The 27,245-nt window shown below is 37.0% G+C and overlaps 1 protein-coding gene across 10 annotated transcripts in view; it reads left to right on the top strand.

The window, feature by feature from the left end:
• The window catches only part of LRBA (LPS responsive beige-like anchor protein), a 593,124-nt gene that overhangs the window by 395,568 nt on the left and 170,311 nt on the right, over positions 1-27,245 (top strand). For all 10 annotated transcript variants that reach the window (XM_059697845.1, XM_059697843.1, XM_059697844.1 and 7 more), the window contains 2 exons: positions 23,670-23,787; positions 25,868-25,970. In XM_059697845.1, the coding sequence (XP_059553828.1) occupies positions 23,670-23,787; positions 25,868-25,970 (221 nt within the window). The remainder of the gene's footprint in view (positions 1-23,669; positions 23,788-25,867; positions 25,971-27,245) is intronic.

Consider the following 27,245-nt stretch of genomic DNA (forward strand, 5'->3'; position numbering starts at 1 on the left):
ACATCATAGCAACCAGTCGTTCCAGTTGTTCCACCATAAAGGTTGCTTAGGCTTTTATTATATAGACTAGGGGCCCGGTGCACGAAATTCGTGCACTGTGTGTGTGTGTGGGGGGGGGAGTGTCCCTCAGCCCAGCCTGCCCCCTCTCACATACTGGGAGCCCTCAGGCGTTGACCCCCATCACCCTCCAATCGCAGGATCGGCCCCTTGCCCAGGCCTGACGCCTCTGACAGAGGCGTCAGGCCTGGGCAGGGGACCCTCATTTCCCCCATCACTGGTTCTGCCCCCAGCCCAGGCCTGATGCCTCGGCCAGAGGCGTAGACCCCCATCACCCTCCGATCGCCTGATCGGCCCCTTGCCCAGGCCTGATGCCTCCGCCAGAGGTGTCAGGCTTGGACAGGGGACTCCCATCTCCCCCTGATCACTGGCTCTGGCCCCCGCCCAGGCCTGAGGCCTCTGGCCCAGGAATCATGCCTGGGCAGGGAACCCCCCATCTCCCTCTGATCGCTTGCTCCACCCCCTGCCCAAGCCTGACGCTTCTGACCCAGGCTTCAGGCCTGGGCAAGGGGACCATCATATCCCCCCAATCCCCGGCTCCGCTCCCCACCCAGGCCTGATGCCTCGGCCAGAGGAGTTGACCCTCATCACCCTCCGATCACCAATCACCGGATCGGCCCCTTGACCAGGCCTCCGGCAGAGGTGTCAGGCCTGGGCAGGGGACCCCCAGCTCCCCGTGGTTGCAGGCTCCGCCCCTGCCCAGACCTAACACCTCTGGCCTAGGCGTCCGGCCCGGGCAGCGGGGACCCGCAGCTGCAGTGGCCCCGTGATCGTGGGATTCTCTTTAGTCCCAGGCAAGGGACCCCTAGCTCCTGGGACTGCCAGCTTCTACCGTGCCTAGCTCCCATCGCTGGCTCCACCCCTACTTCCTGCTATCACTGGCCAGGGCGGCAAAGGCACCTGATTCTCCGATCATGGCTGGGGGGCAGGGCAAAGGCAGCTTCCGATCACTGTCAGTGGCAGGGGTCTTCTTCCTGCTTTCCCTTTCGCCTCCCTGCATTGTGCCTACATATGCAAATTAACCGCCATCTTGTTGGCAGTTAACTGCCAATCTTAGTTGGCAGTTAATTTGCATATAGCCCTGATTAGCCAATGAAAAGGGTATCGTCATACGCCAATTACCATTTTTCTCTTTTATTAGATAGGATTATTTAGCTTGTACTTCTATTCTCTGTAATTCCTATAAACTGCAAGTTAAATGTCAGTGCGTAATTAGATAAAAACACATATTTTTTGGTAAGCTGTGACGTAAGTGATGGTATCTCATCTTGAAACACAAGGAGACATACTATCTCCTGGCCCACTAATAACATGTAAAGCTGCTCTTAACCACACCAGCTCTGGAGGTGTAACACTAGCATTTTGTCTTAAGAGTGAAAGTATTTTATGCTATAAAATGTCTTTCTCACTGTCTTTCAGATTACTTAGGAATCAATAACATAGGAAAATATAGAATGTTAAAAGGCAATTTCTATCTTCAATTTAGAATATTCTTACCTTTGTTTTAAAAGTAAATAGTTCTCCATGTTGTGGGGCAAAGCATTACCCAGCTAACAAGAAAGCTTTAAATAATGTGTTTTTCTCTTAACCAATAAGTTGGGAATACTGTTTGCAAAAACAGTAATTAAAATTTGTTCTTGTTTGAATGTTTACAATGCATGTATATTTCAATGTAGAAAGAGAACCAACAGAGTAGAAAATTTAGAGAAATGACTAAGCAAGAAAGATATTGATAAACTAAGAGAAAGGTCAGGAATATAAAAAACTGAAATCATTATGTTCAAATACAAAAATACATTAAAATGTAAAGTGTATAAATAAAAATGTTTTTAAATTACCACATTTTGCTATTGGCTATTAATTACATGAAATGTTGATTTTAAGAAGAAACGGGCTTTCATCAGTTTGTCACAGTTTTATCACACTAATTCTGTCAGCACTGTAGCCAAACCTTTGCATGTTTGCTGGAGTCCTCATGTAGTAGCTGATATTTTTTATCCTCATCTGAGGATATTTTTTAATTGATTTTTAGAGAGAGTGGGAGAGGGAAAGACAGAAATATCAATGTGATAGGAGCCTGCAATGGAAGTTAGTGTCCTTGACCTGAATCGAACCTGGGACCCTTTGGTCTTCAGGCTGATGCTCTATCTACTGAGCCTTTTGGCTAGGGCTGTAGTAGCTGATTTTCCTGACTCATTAAATAGGAGAAGTCATTTGCTTATAGGCAGTGGTATCTGATACTATTCAGTGATGTTTATAGATTGAAATTAATACTTTTGCATACATGGGCTTACTTATTGATTCTTTTCCAATTTTTACATGCTAAATAGTATTAAAATGTTAATATGTTCTTTTTAAAAGGAAACATATATTTTCAATATATATAATATAAATTTAATATATTCTCATAGGTTCTTTGTAGGAAAGAAGTATTTAATAATTTTAACCTATAATAATATTATTTTGTGTAGTTTACAGAAAATAAGGACTGTTTGTGGAAAACATAGTGTAATTATGACATGTAATTCATGCCTAACATGAAAAGTATCTTAAAACCCTCCACTAACACAAGAAGTGTGAAACATGCAAAAGGAGAGTAAGCTTATTCATAGGGACTGGATGATGTTCTAAAAAGTCTTAAATATGTGTAAACAAAAACTGATACCTATTCTTGATTCTGCAATACCAAAAGGTTGAGTATACAATGCTATAAAATTTAATAATTTCCTAATTGTTATTTTTTATATTTTAGAGTCATTTTAATGGATAAAAGGAACACATTTTTTTAAAAGAACAGTATAAGAAAATAGGTTTACATGTATATTACAAGTTTTCTTTTCCATAATAAACATGAGCATTATTCTCAACAAGTGGTATAGTTTAGGAGCTCAAAATATTGATACTAAGTCATTTGCTAAATTCCTTCATAGAGTCAGAACATATTTTTAGGATGATAGGAGGATAATATTAACCGAGTCTTGATTATCTAGTTAAGTTTTCTAATATTTTCTGTAAGTCTAGTTTTTAGTCAATTGGTGAGCATGCCCATTTACAAATAGATGAGTGATACCTACTTAAATTAGTAGAAAATCTTTTCTCCACAATATGATAGCTATTTTCCCCCTAATAGTTATAGGACTGTTAGAACTCAGTACAAGTGCTTGTGGTAATGTATATAAAAATGTTGTATGATTTTAGTTGTCATTGTTTCTTTTCTCTTTTGAAAATCATAGTCTAATTATATATTAAATGTATTCCATTCAAAAGGCTAGTTTTAAAATCTTAAATCATTATGCCTTTCTATTTTATGTATATACCCATTCCTTCTGTTTTATATGACAGTTATAGACTTCTTCACTAATAGGGCTTACATTAGAAGATAAGGCTGCATGTAAACAAATTAACTTTTAAAAATAGAGAGCAATTTCATCTGTAATAATGTACCGATTCATAAATCATCACTAGTAATTTTTTCTTGAAGATAAATGACACATCATATAACACATACTATTAGGTAGTCTAGATGTCTTTGTGTTCTGAGAGATAAGACTCTTGTATTATTATACCCTAATAAAATGAGTTAATGTTTTAGTATTATCGATAAAAGAGCACTTGGATATATTTAATAACTGAACTGAGAAACACTTAATTTTAGTTGTCTGTAGCAATATAACACAAATTCTCCTGTAAAACAAATTGCACTTTTGGAATATATTTTAATGTGTATTCAACAAAGGAGAAAATGAGGTGATTGAAGTTCAATTTGTAGCATGTTATTAACCATTTCCGCCTGACTAGATGAGTAAAAGGATAATGGATGAGGGTTTTATTATTACCTTTCTGCTAAAATGAAGTGGTATAAAAGATAAGGTGATGAGATTAATGAATATAAGGAAAAAGAGTGATCAATCAAGCTCTAAGAAGGAGGTGATAATGACAGTACCCATAAGATGGGTTCGAGCACACCATACGAAAAGTAGAGTTTATCATGCAGTTTTCATTAAACTGTTGAAAACTAAAGGTTGTGGCTAGAAGACAGAACTAAAGCTAGTAAGATATATTGAATCAGACATGCATGACTTTGCATTTAGGTTTCTGTGGTGCTCATGGTAGAGATCTATCAGGCAGCTGAATTTCTCACATCCAAAAGCTAGAAAGTGTGTATTTTGGGTCCCTGTGTGATGTCTTTAATCACTAGAATCTAAACATAAGACCTTCTCTTGGATTGCAATTACAGCTAAGCATGGAGTGTCACTGTCCCAGTCTCCTTAGTTTTGTATTTATTATTGATACTTTAAAAAAAGACTTCAGAAAGACTAAGTAGTTTTGTGGAGGTTGATTTCATAACAGTATTCATTCAGATTGTGACCATCCACTCATTCAACAAAATTTGTTGAGTGCCTACTATGGCCAGGAGCTTTATTTTAATTTTTGAGACTGTACCAGTAAAGAAATATGGACAACATACTTCTCTCATTGAGCTTATAGTTTGGTGGGGATAGGCATAGAAATAAATGTGTCTGTCAATTGCTAATAATCACCAAAGAGAAAAATAGAGTAATAATGACTGTAAGTAAGGTGCTGTTTCAGAAGAAACCTGAATGAAGTGAGGGGAAAAGCCACGTGGCTGTCTAAGGAAAGAATGTCCCAGATAGAGGGAACGGTGAGTGCAAAGGCCTAGAAGCAAAGATGTAGTTGGAAAGGCAAGGAGACATGGTGTTTCTGGGAAGTTAGCAAAGTGGGACTGAGTTGCAAAAAATTTGGAAAATGAAGAGTTATGAAATAAAGGCCAAAAAAATTGTGTTTGATTATAAGGATAAATTAGTCATTCAGCAACTATGTATTGAGTGCCTGAATCTATTCTTAACTCTGTGGATATCCTACTGAGCACCAAAGTCCTTGCTCCTATGTAGCTTCCATTCCATAGGTATGAGGAAGAAAAATAATAAGTAAATAGATGAACAAGATAATTTCAGGTAAGACAGCACTTTGAGAAAACAAAACTGGTATGATTGGCTTGGAATAGAGTCATATCAAGATTCAGTTTTATTTTTTATATATTTTTATTGATTTCAGAGAGGAAAGGAGAGGAAGAGAGAGATAGAAACATCAATGATGAGAGAGAAGCATTGATTGGCTGCCTCCTGCACACCCGACACTGGGGATTGAACCCACAACCCGGGCACGTGCCCTGACAGGGAATCAAACCGTGATCTCCTGGTTCATAGGTCGATGCTCAACAGCTGAGCTACGCCAGTCAGGCAAGATTCAGTTTTAAATAATTAGAGTTACTGTCATTTTCCCCAATGTTATCTTATTCTTGAATTCAAATCCCAGCAGTGTGGCCATCTGATTGTACGTTGGAAGGATTAATGTCTTGCTCAACTATATTTTGTGTTTGTTTTAAAACTTTATTTACATTGTTTTCCTTTCCTTTTTACTTTTAAGAAAGTAAGACATTATCTGTCTAAAATATCTAATGTTGCTGGAAGACTTTTTATTACCTAAAAGCAGTCCTCTGCCCCATGCTTTGACCCACTGCTCTAAGGTAACCTAACTGCCTTTTTACAAAGTATGGACTTAATGTTGCTATTTTTAAAATTACCAACTTTAAATATTAAAGGCTTCCTTTGTATGGAAATTGAAAATATGTCCTTATATCATATTCCTCACAAACGATTTCCCCTATCCCTATTCTCTGTATATAACTACATCACAACCTTAAGTCACAAGTCAATGTGTATTTGTAGTGACTATGCAAATAATGGTCATTATTGAACACTATGTAAATAATTGTCATCAAATGATCTATCACTTCTTTATATTTACCTTAAGTTTTCCCAAGTCAGCAAGGGATGTATTAGTTGGAATAGAGGCTAACATAACCAGTGGAAAACCGCTTATGATTTTTAAGAACTTGGAAGTACAGGAATTGCAGGTGAACCACAACTACTACTGAGATCAATGGTTTATACGTTTCTTCTGCCATCTAAATCTTTTGCAGATGTTTTCACTGTGGGCTCTACACTAAAATCTGCTGGCAAGGGATTGAGGAAATACAGTTTATAAGTTTCCAGTTCCTACTATGCAGGATAGAGCTTAGGGGAACAGGGATGGTGCTGAGAATAAACAGCATTTCCTAGCACATTTTGTTGTCTTTCATTTTCTGCTCCAGCATCCCAGATGGTTTGCCTTTTAGGCATGGCTCATCTTTCACTTTAGGATATTTGCTACATTGGAATCTCTGCCTTAACACTAGATTGCCCAAGGAAGTCATTTTGACTGCTTTTTAATTTCAATTAGAAAAACAATGATATATATAATGACAGAATTTTTTAGAATTTGGTGACTTTTTATACAACATATACATGCGTTTATTAGTAATTGTAGTTACCTCCCCCTCCTTCATTTCCGGTATATATATATATATATATATATATATATATATATATATATATATACACACACACACACACACACACATACATATATATATGTGTGTGTGTGTGTGTGTGTGTGTGTGTGTGTGTGTGTGTGTGTGTGATACCTATATTGCCCAAAAGCAGTCATTTTGACTGCTTGGGAAATTATGACTCTTATTATTGAAATTGAGTAAATTTCTTATATGACCAGTTCGGCTGTGTATTGAAATAACAGTTTTCATTTTTTTTCGATTACCGTCACATGATAACATACAAGTACATGATAAATTGTCGATACTGGATAAGTTGCAGCTGCTCAATTAGCTAAACTAGTACTTGTTATTTGAATCTTTATGCAGTGATACTTGTTCTAATAAGTTGTTTATTTTATTTCTTTTGCGCCCTAAATTCATGAAAGAAATGTCGAATAGAAGTGAGTTATTGGAAAAGCTAAGGAACATAAGTGAAGAGTGCTCCGATATTTTTCTTTCACAATGCAGTCATTTTGACTGCTTTTGGGCAATATAGGTATATACAAAATTTCGGTCTTTCTAGTGTTAATGTGGATCTTATTTTATTCATTGTACTGGCCACTAGGTAGACTCTTTACATTTTGAGATGTGTGACCTTTAGTTCTGAATTTTTTTTTCCTTCTCTGGATTTCTGGATTCATCTTTAATTTCTGTGTGTTTTCTTTCTCTCTCTCTCTCTCTCTCTCTCTCCTATTTCTGTGACATTTTTCTCAACATTATCTCTTAGTCTTTTCATGGAAGTTGTTATTTTTTTAACTTAAAAATTTAACTGTAAAGAGTTCTTTTATTATTCTTTGTTCTTTTTTTTTGGGTGGAGGGCTAGCATCCAACCTAGGTTAATATGTTTGTAAGATCTTCTGATAGTTTTGTTGTTTTTTTTAAGTTTCATTCTGATCTCTGTATTTTCTTTCTCTCTTCGAGTTCTTTTTTCTTTTCTTTTTCTGTTTTGATTTTTGTCATGTTGGAGCCTTCTCTCAAATTGCTTGGCTGTCACACGCAGCCCTTTCAGACCTAATTGGAAGCTCTGTATTTATAGATAGGTCTGTTTCTTGTTTTTTTCTATACTGTTGGCAGCCTGTGAGCCCTCCTGTCTATTCACGGATCCAGTCAAGTATCAGCATCAGAATGCTGTTTTAGGCAGACCATTCGGTTTTTCCAAATAAGAATCCTTCGTGTTTCTTTTGAACCTATCTGAATGTCTATCTGCCGTGCTGTACACCTAAAACTAATACAAAATAGTGTTGCATGCAGACTTTAATAGGAAAGTCCCACAGAGGATTCTTCTTTTACCTTCAGAAGACTGTGTAGGGATAGAGTAGAGGAAGCATAATGAGAACAAATAGGGAGGAGTGGGAAGTCTGTTGACTTCTCCTTCGTGCTTTGTTTAGGCCATGCACCTTGTCCCTATTTTCCACTGCTCCTGGGGTCCCTAAGTTATCAGAAAATCAGTCTCAGGTTTCCCATTGGGAAGGAGACAGGAGAGAAAAAGAGTGAACTAGCTCTTCAGCTTGATGGAGAGAGAGGTTTGGAATCCAGCTAGTCTTTAGACTTTTTTTTTCTTTTTCTTTTTTTATTTAACAGTTTTTTTTTCTTTATTGATCAGGGTATTACATATGTGTCCTTATCCTCCATTGCCCCCCCCCACTCCCACCCCCAATCATGCCCTCACCGCCCTGTTGTCTGTGTCCATTGGTTATGCTTATATGCATGCATACAAGTCCTTTGGTTGATCTCTTCCCCTTACCCCCACTCTATAGACTTAAGTACTGAGAACCTTAAAGGTCTGCAGAATGAATTAGGTGACTTCTTATCAGTCCTCTTGGTGACTATTTAGGTTGTGACTGATTCCTTTTGCTAAAATAATGACCACAGGTATGTATCTGTGTGTCTTCTATAATGCTATTGAGATCTCTTTGCCTCTGTCTTCCTTTCAATAGTCCTTTGCTTATTTGGATGGATGCCTTTTTATTCCTTTCTACTGATTTCTTTGAGGTTAAGTTAATAGATATGAAAACACTTGGCTACAAGTAACTGAAACCCCAAATAAAAGTATTTTACAAAAATAGGAATTGTATTTCTCACCTAGCAGATAGTTATTGATATGGTTCACCTGTTCAGTCATGCTCTCATTTATTTGAATCTTGTTTTGTTTCTATTTCTGAATATGTAAGATTAGTGAAACTCTGGACTCTGTTGCATTTACCAAGGTAATTTTACTCTATAAGTAGCTTTCTAGGTAGCCAGTCTCTCTCTCTCTAATTGGTTTGCTTCTTTCTTCTAAGAGCAAGATAAGCAGCAAGAGAAGAGGTCAGAAATTTGAGAGGATAAAATAAAGCTTATTTGAATATGAAAAGAGATGTATGCTTGTAATGGCTTTTGTCTGCCACCTTAGAATACTGTGGTTTACATACTTGTATTCAGATTGAAATACCAGAGATTTAGAGGATGTCCTAGTGTAAAAGAGAAGTCAGATATAGGTATATATTGAACAGTTGGTGGTTTGCATAACATAGGAAATATCTTTATCATTATATTTCTGAATCTTGGTTGTTCAAACCTATGCCATAATGTTTTGATGACATTGTAACTATCTAAAAGGAAGAATCTACAGGAAAACAGAAACATCAGCTAAAGTGAACCTGTGTTTCCTAGTATTGGTTGTGGAGCTATGTGGTTAGTTTGAATGATGACCTAATCTATGTCAGAGGCAGGTAGGCCATTTATCTAGGACACAGCCCATTTTCACACACACAGTCACTGAGGCTGAATTATTTGCTATCTCAATGGGTATTATAGATTGAACTTGAAACTCTGATAAATGGTCATCAAAGTAATGAATCTTTTGGACTATGAAAAAAGAACATAACTGAAAATATATGAAACCAAAATGTGTTCTCTTAGAAGGAAAAAAATAAAAAGTCAGAGTATGTCATCTGCTGCCTAAGGAACAGCATAAAATAATATTTTGTGCAGTTTTCCAGTATGTAGAACATGAAAAATGCCTTCCGAGGCTCACTTTAGCTGATACATTACATAAAAACATTAAGAGAAAAAATTGGGTATACATCCATTTTCAGTAATACAAATTTTTAAATCTATTTAAAAAGAAGTTTGCCCTTAATAGAATTGAACCTGTATAATTGGACAACATTAAAGAGATCTTGAACTTTCTGAACAAATCTCAATATATATACAGACTACTCTCTAATTAATTAGACACTTTGAATTAGTAACTTCTATAAAAATGATTGTTTCTCTGAGGTTCTGGGGTTGAGATGGGAAGAAGCTAAGAGGTCTTTTGGCCTTGGATGATTAGAATTCAGAGTTTTTATATGATTCGGTTATTTTGGGGGCAGAATAGCACTTTGTGAGCGAACCTAGGAATCTAACCAATATTTATAACATTGTTTCAATGGGACTAATTGCTAGTGTGTGGACTGGGTTTTGAAATATATCACGTTTGTAGGTTGAAGGGATTATCTGCCCTTAGCCTAAATACAAAACTCAACATTTTTTTCTTTTTGCTTATAATGCTGCTTACTGTATTTCTTCATGAGTGAAATGTATACCTACAACTATAGAAGCCCTTAGTAAATGGAATACTAAGTTTAAGAAGCAAAGTCCATATTACTGATAAACGTACAAAATACTTGAATTGTGCTTTTGGGTTGGTTTATTTTTCCATTGAGTAGAGCACAGTGAAATCAGTGTTTATGTGTGTTGATCTTGGTTATTCCTTAGAAACTTTGAATTCACAATTAGCCTGAGCATACCGCACCATGCCCAGTCCTCCCTTCATGTTTATTGAGGTAAAACTGTGTTGAAATAAACAGTGGAAGATGCCTGTGGTTTAATTGCCGTGAGGAAAAGTATGGATTGTAATCGTTTGCTTTGGGGTAAAGTGGTGTTGGGAAGGAAAGTAGTATGGATTGCTAGTGATCCAACTGTAAGGTAAAATCAATCTCTGCTACTATTATCCTGCTCCAATTACCCCATTTTATGACTAAGTATATGAAGTGCTTATAGGTAACTGCTCTGCTCTGTCCTGGGGTAAAAAATACTACTGTATACTGGTCTTTTTTTTTTTTTTTTTATTAAATCTTTATTGTTCAGATTATTACATTTGTTCCTCTTTTTTCCCCCCATAACTCCCCTCCTCCCAGTTCCCGCCCCAACCTCCGCCCTCACTCCCCACCCACTGTCCTCATCCATAGGTGCATGATTTTTGTCCAGTCTCTTTCCGCATCTCCCACACCACTTTCCTGCCGGGAGCCGGTCCATCCTTGCTGTTTCAAGGGACCTGGCATATATGGCATACTGTTCTTAAAATGTTTGCTCACCTTCTTGGCACTATGTGTTTTAACCAAGGTCTCCTCTCTGAGAAAAGTTGTTTCCCCAGGTAGGGCTTTTCCCCTGAAGTTAGGGAGGGAATAAAACCCCTCAACTAAGTGCCAGGCGGGTAATTAATCATTTTAAGTACGAACAATCATGCTTAAGCTACATAATCTTTACTCCCTGGAATGGAGATAAGAAACGCCCTAACCTTTGGAATAGAGATTGATAGGATTGGAATCAACTGGTATAAATACTGATGCAACAAGACAGCAAGAGACAGAACTTAGAAGAGAGAACCTACAGACAGAACCTACACAGAACCTAGAGACAGAAGAACTTCGCTGGAGAGAACATGGCAAAAGATCTTGGACTGAACCTGACTACAGAAATTGGCAAGAGAACCTGACTAGAACCTGGTGACTGAACCTGGCTGGAGAACCTGGACAGAACCTGGCTGGAGAACCTAGTGAGGGAACATGGCTACAGAACCTGGCTGGAGAACCTAGCAAGAGAATATGGACACAGAACCTGGCTGCAGATCCTAAGCAGAACCTCTCTGGAGATCCAGACCAGAACTTGGCTGGAGATCCTGGCTAGGCTGCTGATCAACTGAACACTGTCTCCGTGTCATTCCTTCTTCGCCGACTCCGTCTACGCCTTTGGGAACCCCTGGACCTGCTGGGGTTGGACCACGGCACTTTCCCCCCCAAGAATAGTCAGTCCATTCCCTTTCTATGTCCCTGATTCTATTATGATCACCAGATTATTTATTCACTTGATTCTTAGATTCACTTGTTGATAGATGCATGTTTGTTGTTCATAATTTGTATCTTTACCGTTTTCTTCTTCTTCTTCTTAAAGGATACCTTTCAGAATTTCATATAATACTGGTTTGGTGGTGATGAACTCCTTTAGCTTTTCCTTATCTGTGAAGCTCTTTATCTGACCTTCAGTTCTGAATGATAGCTTTGCTGGATAAACTAATCTTGGTTGTAGGTTCTTGGTATTCATCACTTTGAATATTTCTTGCCACTCCCTTCTGGCCTGCAAAGTTTCTGTTGAGAAATTAGCTGACAGTCGTATGGGTACTCCCTTGTAGGTAACTGAGTTTCTTTCTCTTGCTGCTTTTAAGATTCTCTCTTTGTCTTTTGCTCTTGGCATTTTAATGATGTGTGTTGGTGTGGTCCTCTTTGGATTCCTTTTGTTTGGGGTTCTCTGCGCTTCCTGGACCTGTAAGTCTATTTCTTTCACCAGGTGGGGGAAGTTTTCTGTCATTATTTCTTCAAATAGGTTTTCAATATCTTGGTCTCTCTGATCTTCTGGCACCCCTATAATTCTGATGTTGGTACGCTTGAAGCTGTCCCAGAGTCTCCTTACACTATCTTCGTATTTTCGGATTCTTTTTTCATTTTGCTTTTGTGGTTGGGTGTTTTTTGCTTCATCGCATTTCAAATCTTTGCCTTGATGCTTGCGCTCCTCTGGTCTGCTGTTGGGAGTCTGTATAGTATTCGTTATTTCAGTCCGTGTATGCTTAATTTCTAGTTGGTTCTTTATCATAACATTGAGGGTCTCATTAGATTTCTTGAGGATCTCACTACATTTATCGACGGCTTCTAGACAGTTCTTAAGAGACCTTAAAAGTGTGGTTCTGAACTCAATATCCTCCATTGACAGTTTTGTCCTGTTTCTTTGTCTCCGCATTTTTTATGCTTTCTTGGTGCACCCCCTAGTGGTCTTTGTGCAGTCTTGTTGTAGTTAAGCCTTGATTGTTGTTGGCAATAGTGGGGGTGATTTGACCTCCAGGCTAACTGGCTATGAGAGTCAGCTGTGTCTGCAGTGGGAGAGCTTCTGTGCTGGATCTCTAGGGTGGTGGTGCTAATCTAGCCTTTGCCTGAGGCTATCCGGCAAATGGCTCTGCGCAGGGCTTGGGCGGGGCAGGTCCCCAGGGATCTACAGGGCGGGCCGGAGCGAGCAGTTATGGCTGCTCTCAGTCCCGTCCCTAGGGGCTCTGCCTCACAGAGTCCCAGCAACCGCTGCAAACCTCGGAGAGAAAGCTGCCTTCGAGTTCCGACCGAAGCCAGACAATCCTGTTTCTCCCGTTTGAGTCTGGGTCCCTAGAGACTCGCCCGGATCTGGAGCTCAGAGTCTGAAACTCCCTCCCGATTGAAAACAACAACCGCGCCCTCCGCCGCCAGCCTGCTCGTGCGCACTCCGCACCTGAGTATTTCACTTCAGCACTGTGCCTCCTCTGAGTCTGGGTATGATATTCTCTTTCCTCCTAGTTGTAGAATTTCCCCTCAGCCAGCCTTCCTCTGGTTCTGGATGATGTCTGTTCCGTCTTTTAGTTGTTTTTTTAAGTGGTTGTTCGAGGCAGCAATCTCCGGCGTTAACCTATGCCGCCATCTTGGTTTCCTCAATTCCCCTGTATACTTGTCTTAACAAAGCTTGAAACAACCCTGAAAAGGAATAATCTGATACACAATTAAATTAGCTGTCTGCTAGAACAAACTTGACTTCTCTCGGATGGAAGACAAAACAACCTAAGGAAAATAATTGTGAGTCCTTATGAATATGAATATTATTATTCAATATACAAAAAGTTACTTGAAATGCCAGGAAGCAGATAAATGTGATTCTAGGAGAAAATCACTCAATAGAAAGAGTCACAGAAGTGATAGAGATTATGGAATTTAAAAATCTATTTTTAATATATATTGTATTTTATATTTATAATCTTTCCATTCTAGAGGATAGACCTTAATTTCACTTTACCCACTCCCCTCTAGGGCAGCGGTTCTCAACCTTCCTAATGCCACAACCCTTTAATACAGTTCCTCATTTTGTGGTGACCCCCAATTTCATTGTTACAAATTGAACATAATTAAAGCATAGTGATTAATCACAAAAACGATATGTAATTATATATGTGTTTTCCGATGGTCTTAGGTGACCCCTGTGAAAGGGTGGTTCGACCCCCAAAGGGGTCGCGACCCACAGGTTGAGAACCGCTGCTCTGGGGGGAAGTTGTTGCTAGAGTAGTGACAACTTCCAAAGAATAGATTAAGGGAAGCAAAGAATAGTAACTTTATTTATTACTAGAGGCCTGGTGCACGAATTCGTGCACAGGTGGGGTCCCTTGGCCTGGCCAGTGATTGGGGCTGTTCGGGACTGCAGGAGGTTGGCTGGCGGAGGTAGGGGGCGCAGAAGGTTGGTTGTGGGAGCACACTGACCACCAGGGGACAGCTCCTGCATTGAGCATCTGTCCCCTGGTGGTCAAGGCATGTCATAGCAACCGGCCATTTGGTCACTTAGGCTTTTATATATATAGATGATTATTTTTTAATCCTCACCTGAGGATATTTTTTTCTTTGATTTTTATAGAGAGTGGAAGAGAGAGGGAAAGACAGAGAGAAGTATCTATGTGAGAGAAACACATAGATTGGTTGCCTCCTGCATAAGCTCCTACCAGGGCCCTGGCCGAGGAGGAGCCTGCAACCAAGATATGTGCCCTTGACTGGAATTGTACCCCAGACCCTTTGATGTACAGGCCGACACTCTATCAAATGAACCAAACTGGCTAGGGCAATAGTAAATTTGCAGATGTTACTTTAACCATGTGATGAATGTTACCATTACTAGTGATATTTGGTGGATATCATATAACTACTTCAAATGAGTATAGAGGCACTTCACTCGGTTGTTTTCCTAATGAAAACCTATAACCCCATTCTAATCCTGAGAAAAATAGACAAACCCAGATTAGGAACAGTCTATAGACTTTCCCAGCCAGTATTCTTCAAGATTATTAAAGTTATGAAAAGCGAGGCAATGCTGAGAAACTGTCACACACAGAGAAGACTGAGGAGACTTGAAAAGTAAATTCCTTCTGGTATTTCTTTATGGATCCTAGAATAGAAAGAGGGCATTAATGGAGAGATTTGTAAAATCTAAATAAAATCTAGAGTCTAGTTAATGGTAAAAATAAGTAAAAGAAGAAAATAAAAGATTAATATGGAAAAATACTATTATAGATATACTCAAAATTTAATGCAAAACATGAACCTATGGGGAACCTCAATACAAAAATGGAAACTATAGCCCTGGCCGCTGTTTCTCAGTGGTTAGAGTGTCAGCCTGTGTACCGAATGTTCGAAGGTTCGATTTCTGGTCAAGGTCATGTACCTGGGTTGCAGGTTCAATTCCCATCTGCTACCCAGATCCTCTTCTCTCATACTTAACTGATATATTAACAATCTATTGTGTATCCGTTCATATTTTTCTCCATTTTCATAGACACTTATGTGTTGTTTGGGCTTTTTTCGTTGATTTAGAAAAATGAAACCCTGCAGTACACATTTCTTGGTGTGTTGCTTTTCTCACTCTACTATATATTGATGGTGGATATCACCCAAAGCAGCTGAAGTAGCTTCTTTCATTCTTTTCAGTGAATGAAGAAGATATATCACACTTTTTCAACCATTTTTCTAATAACATGCATTGGATTTTACAGTCTTATTTTCCATTTTTGTTTTGTGAGTATGAAAAATATGGCTATTTTAATTTTTGATAAATAATATAAGATTACTTTCCAAAGGGGTTTTAGATTTCATGTGTTCATTAGCAGTATATACATTTCTTGGTAAATACTATTTTTGTACATCATTGCTAGATTTTATTAGTTTATGGCTTATTTAGAAGTTCTCTATTTTTATTTAGTGATGGCATTGCCCATCAAGTTTCCTTTTTTAGACTCTTGTTTAAGTTTTTGGTATTAAAGTGGGGCTGACTATCAATGAATTATGGAGCTTCAAATTTTTTTGCCTTTGTCCTATAGTAATTTTTGTAATTTAAGGTTAGGTAAAGATTAGCTGTGAACCTGTTCTGAGAGAAATTACCTTGCTATAATGATAGTAGCCTGCAAATATGTTATAAATTAAGATTCTCAAATCACATGACTTATTAAATCAGTTTAAAGCACACAATGAGAAGAAAGGGAAGTGAGATGAACTAAGTTAATATACTTAGGATAGAATGCAAGCAGACTGGAAGAACTTCAATCCTGTTTATACAAAGTTGACGTGTCCTTTCTCTGCCTCATCAACCTATTGATAGTATTATGAATACCCGTGTTTTGGTTTGAACTAGGGAATGCACACATGGAAAATGCCGCAGGCCAATGAAAACTACTTGCTCTATTGAAGAGTTGCAGCAGCAAGTGTCCCTGACCACAGATGAATAGTCAGTTACTGCAAGCTAACAGTTTGTTTTGCCAAAAGTTCACCAATGAAGATACGAGACTCCCGGGCCAGAGACAAAGATCTTTCTTATAGCACAATTATGAGGTGACTAAGAGGGGTGCTATGGACAGAATTATGTCCCTCCCCCCTTCATATGTTGAAACTCTAACCCCCATTGTGACTATATATGGAGATAGGGTCTTTAGGAGATAATTAAGGTTTTATGAGGTCATGAGCTTGGCACCCGAATCCAATCAGACTGTTCTTGTAAAAAGAGGAAGAAAGATCTCCCCCTCTCTCCACTAGAGGATACTGTGAGAAGGCAGAGATCTACGAGCCAGGAAGAGGGTTCTCTCCAGGAACCAGATCTGCTAGCACCTTGGCCTTGGACTTCTCAGTTTCCAGGACTGTGAGAAATATATTTCTGTAGTTCAAGCCTTACAGTCTGTGCTATTTTGTATGCAGTCTGAGCAAATTGAGATAAGAGACCCAGATAGATACTGTGTACCCCAGTGAGTTTACATCCCAGTTGAACAGTGTCAATCTTCAAGAACCCTAAATGTGTACACTGGGCAGTAAAGTCTGGCCTTTGCTCCAGAAAGTGTCATTATCTTTATTATACTGGGCAATAAACAAACCTGCCCTTGGCTCTAAGGGAGACATTATCTGTCTCTTCCAAGGCTGTTCACTATACAAACTTGCATTTTGTTTTTTACTTCTGTACTCTGCTATGTTTGAAGAACAAAAGCACATTTCTTGAAGATACACTCTTTATTTAGCTAAATAGCTTACTCACCAGAGAAAATTCCAATCATATTATATCTGCTACAAAGAGGTAAGTAGTTTAGCTACAGGCTGATACTACTCTAACTTGAAGCTTTGGTTCATATATCTAGGCAGGATTTTTGCTAACAATCTGAGGCTGAGATTGAATTCATAAGGTAAGAATTTGCATTGAGAAGAAAGATAGTGCTCATTTTTGTTTTAACAGTATATATTATAGAGCAATCTAATATATTTAAAATTAGTTTTTATTAGTGCTGACTTAAATCCAACTCTTTGTTAAGGAGTAGAAAGCTCAACTTCAGAGATTCAGCTTGTGAAATAATAGGCAAAAATACTTCATAACTTGATTTCAGTGACAATAGCATGTTACTGATATACGTTTTTGAGAAGTGATTAGGAATCTTTCCAAGCAAAATAGAAAAATTATTGCCCAGCCAGTGTAGCTCAGTGTTTGAGTGTTGACTTATGAACCAGGAGGTTACAGTTCAGTTCCCAGTCAGGGCACATGCCTGGGTTGCAGGCTCAATCCCCAGTAGGGGGCATGCAGGAGGCTGCCAATCAATGATTCTCATCATTGATGTTTCTATCTCTCCCTCTTCCTTCCTCTCTGAAATCAATAAAAATATATTTAAAAAAATAAATTATCATTTATATTACTGTTTTCCCCATATCATACCTGTAAGGAAAATTTAAATATAGATATAAATACAAAGTTAGGCATAAGTGTTAAACCATTTTGGGGGGGGGAAATTAGCTAATGTAAGGAAATGTTTTAGCCTTTCTCTTATTTTAAGAATATAGATTAATACATAAATTTATGCATGTTTATGCTTAACTTACCATATTAATAAAATGAAAGAGTATTGGTGTAATTATCTTATCAAGACATTTTTTTTTTAATTAGACAAAACTCTTTACTGGATAAAGGTAATAAAAATTTGCTAAGGCACCAGACTATATCTTTTAGTAACACTTTTATTACCTCAAAACATTGAGTTTTTTTTCTGCAGATAAAAGGTAATTCCTTTATCACTTATGCTAAAATCAGATGGGTGTTCATACTTTATGATAAAGTTGACTTGGTTACTTTGTTTCATTATGTTTATATCTTAAAAGGTACCTCCAAGCCCATATATTTCTATTTTAATTTAGGTAGTTATCTAAGTTCAATCTACTCTCTTTCTGAAAATTTAATACCTAGCTTTTTACTTCATGTACTACTATGAAAAATAAAGTAAGATGCAGTCATGGTCCTTAATATTGTTCTTGAATATTCTTTTGTGGTTTATTTTTGATTCTTCTTTAAAAAAAAGTAATCAGTCTGCAGATATAGTTTCTTACAAATAAACTAAATTAAAAATTAGTAGGATGATTGATATATACCTTCTTTGTTCTTCTTCATGACCATATTTGGCTTTTGACTCATTATGATACATATTAAATGTTCAATAAATGATTGCTTTTATGCTACATCATTTATAATGTAAATTATTTTTTAGCTGAAGAATATTGAAAATAAAACAGAACTAACTAAAGATTGTGAATTATTTACAGACCAAAGGCATAAAGGTGCATCACTCCAGCACAAATATTAAATTATGAAATGGGAATTTCAGTTTGCCATAAATCTGTCTGCCATAGCAGCTTAAAATAAAATAGTCTTGCCCATCGAAAGCAACATCAATTTGCCAGTCAGTGCTTCATGTATCAAAGAATGTTCTGTGAAAATATCAATATCATTGGTTAATATAAATGAAATTAATTTTTAAAGCTGGGCTAAAGGTTGACATCTGAAAAATTGCATTACTTTGCAGAAGAGAAATTTCTGTCTTGTAGTGAAATTTCAGGTCATGAGGGCAAGTAATTTTCACAATCTTCAATGGGAGCCAGTGAAATATGAACTTCATTGTCACCTAGCCCCAAAGCGATAAGATAAAATGAGCTGATACATCATTCGCTGTGGTTTTATCATCTCCCTCAGTAATTGGAAGAGAAAACATAAGAGTGTATGTGTTTGTATGCTCCCCACTTGTCCCTCCCAGCTGCCCCATCATCCACACCCAGGCTAAAACCATTTTAGCCCAATCAATACAGAGGTCACATAGCATTTTATTTATATATTTTTTATTTTTCATAGTGACTAAACTGCCAAGTAAAACATTAGAGTAATGAATATGTTTAATTGAATTTGTCACCAATGAAAATACTAAGGAGAATACTGTACTGCATCATAGTACTAGTAAGCAGAAGGAGGAAATTTACTATAGAGATGAAAAAAAATTACTCATAATTTAAAAGTTAATTTTCTGTTGTATTTGTAACTTCCATATTTTTGTTAGCATCACTCTGAGTTTTTTTTCAAAGTATGCTTATAATATACTTAATAACAAAATTACCATGTTACAGTTTACATTACAGTAAACTAAATGTCATTTTTGCATTTAAAAAGGACCTTTAAGTTTTATTCTTATATCTGAAAACTTAAAACTAAAAGTCAAATGGTTGGTGATGAAGTAAATTCTAAACCAAGTAGAATTCAATGTTTCTAGAAAAAATTAAGTGCTTTGCTTTGACACCAGGTTTCAGAGGAAATTGTATGCAGTAAAAATCTAAAAGCTATGTTAATAATAGAGTAGTGTAACTTTCAAGTACTTGCATAAAATTACTTTAAATTACTTTGGTAAAATTATTATAAATAAAACATTTACACATATATTTAGTGGTGAGTTGATATTGAATGTTTTCAACATGGGTTTTTATTTTAAATACTATTTTATTAACTTATAATTCTTGTAACTAATTTATAATTGTATTCTATAAAATGGAATATGATGGAATATGAATATTTTCTAGACTTTCCTAGTAGTGGTGTTATTACTTAATTGATGGCATAATTAGTTTGTATTTTGTATACTAAGTTTAAAACATTTTTCTTGATGTTAGATATATCCTTATTCTGGAAATGGTTTTGTTGTGAAAATTAAGTACTTAAATTTTGTTGGTGTATATTATCTTTTTTTCTATTATCAGATTGTTCAAAAGTCAATATGGAATTATCAGAAAGTAAAACCTCTCCAAATATTGGCTAATATTTGGGACTAGGATATGTAATGTAACTTTAACCATTAAGGATAATATTATAAAAATATAACACTCCCAAAATATTTTTAAGGTAAAATATGTTATCACTTTTTAATATAATTGTCTTACAAAGAGAACTTTAACACATTTAAAATTTATTGGTGGTAGTTTTTTTGTTTTTGTTTTTTAACAAAACCTTTTTCTTTTGTGAAACAAATACTGCTTTATTTTCAAAGACTAATTTAGCTCTACTTTTAAAAATGCCTGATATTCATGCAGTTGGTCAATAAAGGCATGTTTCTATTTTTCTTCTTTCATAAGGAAGAGAAAATGGATGAAGGTTTTTATTTGGATACATTCATAAGCTTTGCAAACTGAATGGTTAATGGAAAAGTAAAAAAAGAAAATGCTTTACTTTCAAGCCAGTAAATGCAACAGGGTGAAGAAGTTTTCATATGTATTCATAGTATCCTATTTGAAGGGTAGAAGGAGGAAATGTGTGTATTAGTGGGGGAGAATAACATATTTTTTCAAATATAAATTTTAAAGAAGATATGGTAGCTTTTTTCAATGTAAAGAAATAGTATATATGTGTGTTTGTATTTAAAATTAAATACTGTTCTTTGCTCTCTAATTCCCTCACCTCAACATTTAACTAATAAACTATCTTGTTGAAACAAATTATTAAAAAGCGAAAATTGAATTTTCTGCTAATAATACTACTCCCAATATTAAAACAAGGTGGTAAACATTTAAAGACAGTGCTGTGAGCTTAAGCTTTCAAGCTATTCTGGACTTGGGGTCATAACTGCAGAGCAATGGTAATGATACGGTTTCCATAGCAACTGATTCATTGGAGGGCTAGACCTCTGTCTAGGGTGCTGTCAGTGGATGTGGAGTTTCAGTGAACAGAAAGTCCCAAAGAAGGGTCTGCTTCTACCTAATCCAGTTTTAATTGAACCCTAGAGACTTTGAAGTGAAGCCTCAGACCAGGAATATACTGTTCTGATAAGAAATAAACCTCTTCCTTAGCTAGGCCTCAGCTGCTTTTCAGTGCTGGCACCTTTTCCTAATGAATTCTTTAAAGAAATGTTATTGTATCCATTTCAGCTAGTAATTTTGTTAGTTAAGAGAGTCTTTGTTTCTATTTAAAACGCTAACTATCTTTATTATAAGTATAGATTTTAATTTTTTTGAAGACAGGATAGTTTTTGTATGTAAATTTTCAGTTTTTGATACCTTTGGCAAGTTTAAATAATTTTCTTTCTCTCCTCCTATTTCTCTTCCTCAGAGTTTTAAAAAATCAACAGACCTGCTTATATTTAACTTTGGAAGCACACTGTCATATATTCAATATGACACCATTTGTCAGATTTGAAAACAGTACAAAAAATGCTGGATGTTATTTACAAATATACATGTACTAATAGTATAAAAACTTATATGGGAAAAATAAGCCTCAAACCAAGGGTAGTGATTGGCTCTGACAAAATAGGAAAATGGGATCAGGAAGGGTTATACATGGGAATTTCAATGCTATCTGAAATGCTTTATTAGTTTCTTAAATGTATGCAATAATGTGGCAAAATGTTAGGATTTTATAAGGTTGAGTAGTGGGTACCTGGGGCTCATATCATTTTCTGTAATTTTGAATAGGTTTGACATTTGGTAATAAAAAATTTTTTAGGAGCATGCCACTTGCTGTATTTTAAGTAAATTTTAAAAAAAAAAAACTATACTGCTTAATGGAATGGAATATAAATTGAATTTTCTGATTAATTGGAAAATGATTTTAATACATTTAAAACTGATATAATAATGTTTCAGTATACTTATTTTAGTTAAAAATTGGAGTATACTGAAATATAATTAAATCTTTAGTTGGATGACCATGCTCTTGCAATGATTGACATCACCATCATGAGCAACAGGTCTTATTATATAGCTGTATCGGTATAAAAGATGGACTTTTGAGACCAGTGTGTGATATTCTTAACATATCACACAGCTGAAAGACTCCCCTGTTTTCTTTTGATTTTTCTCTTTCATCTGTAACCCAAGTGCAGGAAGAACAAATGTAGTTTATTATAATTTCTGATGAGTTGAGTTCTAGTTTAACAGACATTTAAAACCCTTTTTTAGAAATGTGACAATGTGCTATTTATGTAAATTCTGGACTTTGGGATTTGAAAACCTGGAAGTATTCCAGACTCTTCCACTAACTTCCTAAGTGACTTTGTTTTAAGTATTGAACTTGCCTGGGTTTAGTTTCCTTACTAGTAATTGTTGGATAGATGGGAGTATGTGTTACAGAACATATATTGGATTCTCTCCAATTTGATAAGTCTAGGGTGACAAACTCAAATGCCAGTGGAAACTAGAGAGATGATAGTAAATGAATGAAAGAGTGGAAACTGCAAAAATGGAGAGTGCATGCCAGTTTCACCATGTGGCATATAATTCTAGATCTGACAGATAACTTCACTTTTTCCTGAGAAACAAAAAAATCTGAATTTCTATATCCATTTTCTCATGGACTTTCAACTGCTTGAAATTTTGTTAAATATCATACGGCTCAAACAAAAGGAATATGGGCCATATACGGAACTTAGGCTACCATTAATTCATTGATTTAATTATTCACAAACATCTATCTTGTGTCAGATAATGTTATAGGAACTGGAAATACAGTGTATTCAGTCTTTGCTCTGGTAGAACTTAGACTGTAGGAAAAATTCTTACTATTCATTACTTTTCTTCTCTTTGCTTATTCCATCTTTGTCCCTACAATACAGTGTCATAATCGAATTTTGTTTTATTTGTACTTTTTTATAGTTTTTACTTTTGAGAGATATAGCTTACATGTTTAATTTGCTTTTATGGGTTTTCACCAGGTTTTGATAGCAAACACATCTCATTTTCTTTATTAATATTATATGAAGTACTGTTGTAGAGAAATTCCACATCTGGTTTTTCTTCAACACCTTCATAGTTAAGCTTTTGAAATGAACTTTAAAAAAAAACAAAACAAAAAAACCCCCAGAAAACGTGAATAACAAAGCGACAAAGTGGCTTAGGACTAAAGACAGGATTACTTTTAGTTTGCAAAGCATTCTAAGCTACTGCATCTGTCACATGGGATGACAAGAATTGTAACAAGTTACTCTGACAACCATCTACTCCATAGAGAGATTATGCTGAGTTCATTTGCAGGTTTGTGTTTAGCCTGGCTGACAAAATGATACTTAACCTCTTATACAGTCACTCTTTGTGCTTTCTGAATGAGTGACTGTTGCCTTAACAGTGACCTTAAAAGTGTGATTTTTTAAAAAGTATGCACTTCAATATATTTTTAAAAATATGTAAAAAGTAATTCTGGGTCCATTAAAATCACATTATATGTAACTGAATTGTATATGTGATCTTTTCAGGTGTTCCTTCTTTTTAAAGTTTTACCTAAAATTTTCCATGATATGACTCAAAAATCAGTCACTAAATAATGCAGTATACATTTCCTGAAAAGAAATAAATGATATCACTGCTTTAGGAAGCCCCCAAATGTATTTATAAGTAGCTGTTTTATAATTTCACTCTGCTTCCTTTCCATAAGTTGCAATCTATATTTTTAGTCTCCTTTCAAATTATTTTAATAACTGTTCATTCAATTCTTAGAAATTATACTGTTTTTTACTTACTTGGGATTATTTTTTCCTCACTAGATCCTGGCATATACAGAAGGGCTTCATGGAAAATGGCTGTTCACAGAGATACGATCAATCTTTTCTCGTCGTTATCTTTTGCAAAATACAGCCCTGGAGATCTTTATGGCAAACAGAGGTAATATATTGCAGAAGTCTATTGTTACAAAGCTAACCTCCATCTCTTTGCATTTTGTTTTTTAATAGTATATCATGTTGTTTCCATTTTGATAGTGTTTTGTAGTCCAGCCTCTGCCCTGCTGAACTCTTTTTTGACCCACTTACATCTTCATGGCTTTTACCCCCTTGGTCATTCTAAGAAATTTTTTGTAGTAGTTTTATTTTTCTGGCCATATAACAAATTAGTTCAAAGCTTTATAATTATGGGAAATTACTAAGCATTTAACCACTTCTGGAATTTGATGTCCTCAATATTGCTCTGATAGTGGAGCTCCTTCTGGAAGGTGGCTTCATTTGGAGAGGGGAAAAGGGTAATCAAATGATTCATACATTTATTTAAACTTTGGTCTAACCTATTGCCATTTATAAAGTGACCATCAGAATATGGTACTGAACTGCTCTGGTTGCTTTGTATTTCATCATTCTTGAAAGAACTAAAATTTAATTTGTGGGTTTAGAATGGAACTTGGTGAAATTCATTAGGACAAGAGAGACAAGGTCAACTTGACAAAGGTATTGTTCAGTGTGAGTGGAGGCATTTAAGAGAGAATATGTAAAACTTTAGTGCCTTCTTGCACATACTCTCTGTACATAAGTAGGTTGAAGTTTTCTTGTTTTCACTTTCTATAATCTATAAGTTGTCAGTTTCAAAATCTACATATAATAATATAGTCCACGCACACTTTTTCTTTTTTCCTATATGAAATCATGTGTCTTTAGGGAATACAGGTTTCTTTAGGTAAAGATATCTTTCCCTTTCCTGTATGGTCTCTTCCCCTGCACATACATTTTTTTTCCTAGTGTAAACATTATTCTTCCAGGCAAATAATCAAGTGAATGTTTCACATTTTAGTTCAGTCTGCATTCTTGCTGCCCCAAAGGGCTTTCAACCTTGTAGTATTTATTGCTTGTTCATTCTCATTCATTTTTCTTCTTTGAAATTTCTTATGCATCCTTGCTTTGTATGTGTGTTTTTCTATTGCCTTTCCCGCTTGATCTTGGTCATCTGCCATAGTCCCTGTTAGTTTTCCTTTTGTTTTGTATTTTTCTCCAGTATTGAGCATAATAATGGATACACAAGGAAGCATTATTAACAAAGCATGTTGGGTATATATTTGACAGTTCTAAATGTTTTAGGTGTTTAGTGAATGATCATGTACTTTTTTACCTGAAACATGTTGGTAATTCCAGTGTTTGAAAGCTACACCAAATTGAAAAAAGTTTTTGGCCATAAGTATTTTTTAGGCTAGGTGATCACTCACAGCTAATACCTGCTTCTGATACTGAAATTAATATAATTGAAATTTTAAGACTGACCAAAAGAATATTTTCTAAATTCTTCCTCATGATTTTATGACTGTTTTTTTCATATTTTAAAAATACAAATTTACCAATGTCTAATAAATTAGCATTTATATACTTAGTATGTTTACATATATTGATGTACATGTTTTGATACTCTCAAAATATGTACTTACTAAAATAGAAATGATCAGAAAGCATTTAAATTTGATTATTAACCATAGAGGAAAAATTTTCCTTCAGGTTACACATTATTCTGGATTATATGAACATATAAAATGCAAACATAAACATTATAAAAAGAATATTTTTAAAACTGCTCATACTTGGAAATAAAGTTTGTAGTCTTTTTGGTGTTAGATTGTTACCATAGTTAAAATTTTAAACAGAGTTTTATAGAAATTCATAGATATGTAGTTAACTTGCCAAAATTCAGTTTTGTAAATTAACTAGTAGCTAGGTAATCTCACCTTCATGTCACAGTAACGCAACAACAGTTGTTACAATCTGACAGCATTTAGGAAGGAGCTGTCTAAGGTATGAGTTTATAAGCGAAATGAATATTACCTCTGATATATTAATATTAAAACTTGAATGCACTATGATAAAAGTAATATGCCAAGAATTGTATTTAATAAATATCTGGATTAAGAGTAAATATTTTATCAGGTCAAAAAGTCTATATACTAGAAAGGAAATCATTCTGTGTTCTAATTTTTGAAAATTATTTTCCATAGTTGCTGTAATGTTCAACTTCCCAGACCCTGCAACAGTCAAGAAAGTGGTTAACTACTTACCTCGTGTTGGTGTTGGAACATGTTTTGGATTGCCTCAAACGAGGTACTCTTTTATATGAGAAAAAGGTGGAAAATAATCTATATTAATATGTGTCCTTGTTTTGAAATACATAAGCTTGTGTTTTATGTTTCATAGTGAATGATGATTATTAGTCTACTAGAGGCCCAGTGCACAAAAATTTGTGCACTCGGGGGGAAGGGGGGGTCCCTCAGCCTGGCCTGTGCCCTCTTGCAGTCTGGGACCCCTCGGGAGATAACGACCTGCTGGCTTAGGCCTGCTCCCGGGTGGCAGAGGGCAGGCCTAATCCCTAGGTGCAGCCCCTGGTCGGGCTCAGAGCAGGGCCGATTGGGGAGTTGGGGCACCGTCCCCTGTCATGCACAGAGCAGGGCGGATTGGGAGGTTGCGATGCCACCCTCAGTCACGCTCAGGGTAGGGCCGATTGGGGGATTGGGACACCGCCCCCTGTCACACTCAAGGCAGGGTCGATGGGGAGGTTGCGGTGCCACCCCCTGTCACACACAGAGCAGGGCTCATCAGGGGGTTGGGGAGCTCCCCCCTGTCATGCACAGAGCAGGGCCCATCAGGGGGTTGGGGAGCTCCCCCCTGTCACGCACAGAGCAGGGCGGATCAGGGGGTTAGGGCGCCGCCCTCTATCACCCACAGAGCAGGGCCGATCAGGGGGTTGGGGCGCCGCCACTGTCACACTCAGGGCAGGGCCAATGGGGAGGTTATGGCTCTACCCCATCACACACAGAGCAGGGCCTGTGGGGGGGGGGGGCGCCGCACCCTGTCACACACAGAGCCACAGGGCGATCAGGAGGTTGGGGAGCTCCCCCCTATCAGGCACAGAGCAGGGCCGATCAGGGGGTTGGGGCGCCTTCCCCTGTCACGAACAGAGCAGGGCGGATAGCAAGGTTGTGGTCCCGCCCACTGTCACACACAGAGCCACCGGGCGATCAGGGGTTTTGGGCGCTGCCCCCTGTCATGCTGATCCTGGTGCCGAGAGACCTCACGGCTCTGCTGATCCCGGTGCTGGGAGGCATATTACCATTTTACTATATAGAATAGAGGCCTGGTGCATGGGTGGGGGCTGGCTGGTTTGCCCTGAAGGGTGTCCCGGATCAGGGTGGGGGTCCCCACTGGGGTGCCTGGCCAGCCTGGATGAGGGGATGATGGCTGTTTGCAGCTGGTCACACACCCTTCAGGGTGGGGGTCCCCACTGGGGTGCCTGGCCAGTCTGGGTGAGGGGCTGAGGGCTGTTTTCAGGCTGAGACTGAAGCTCCCAACTGCTCCTTTTTTTCTTTCATTTTTTTTTTT

The sequence above is a fragment of the Myotis daubentonii genome, chromosome 5 (assembly GCF_963259705.1).
Source record: "Myotis daubentonii chromosome 5, mMyoDau2.1, whole genome shotgun sequence".
NCBI classification, from domain to species: domain Eukaryota; kingdom Metazoa; phylum Chordata; class Mammalia; order Chiroptera; family Vespertilionidae; genus Myotis; species Myotis daubentonii.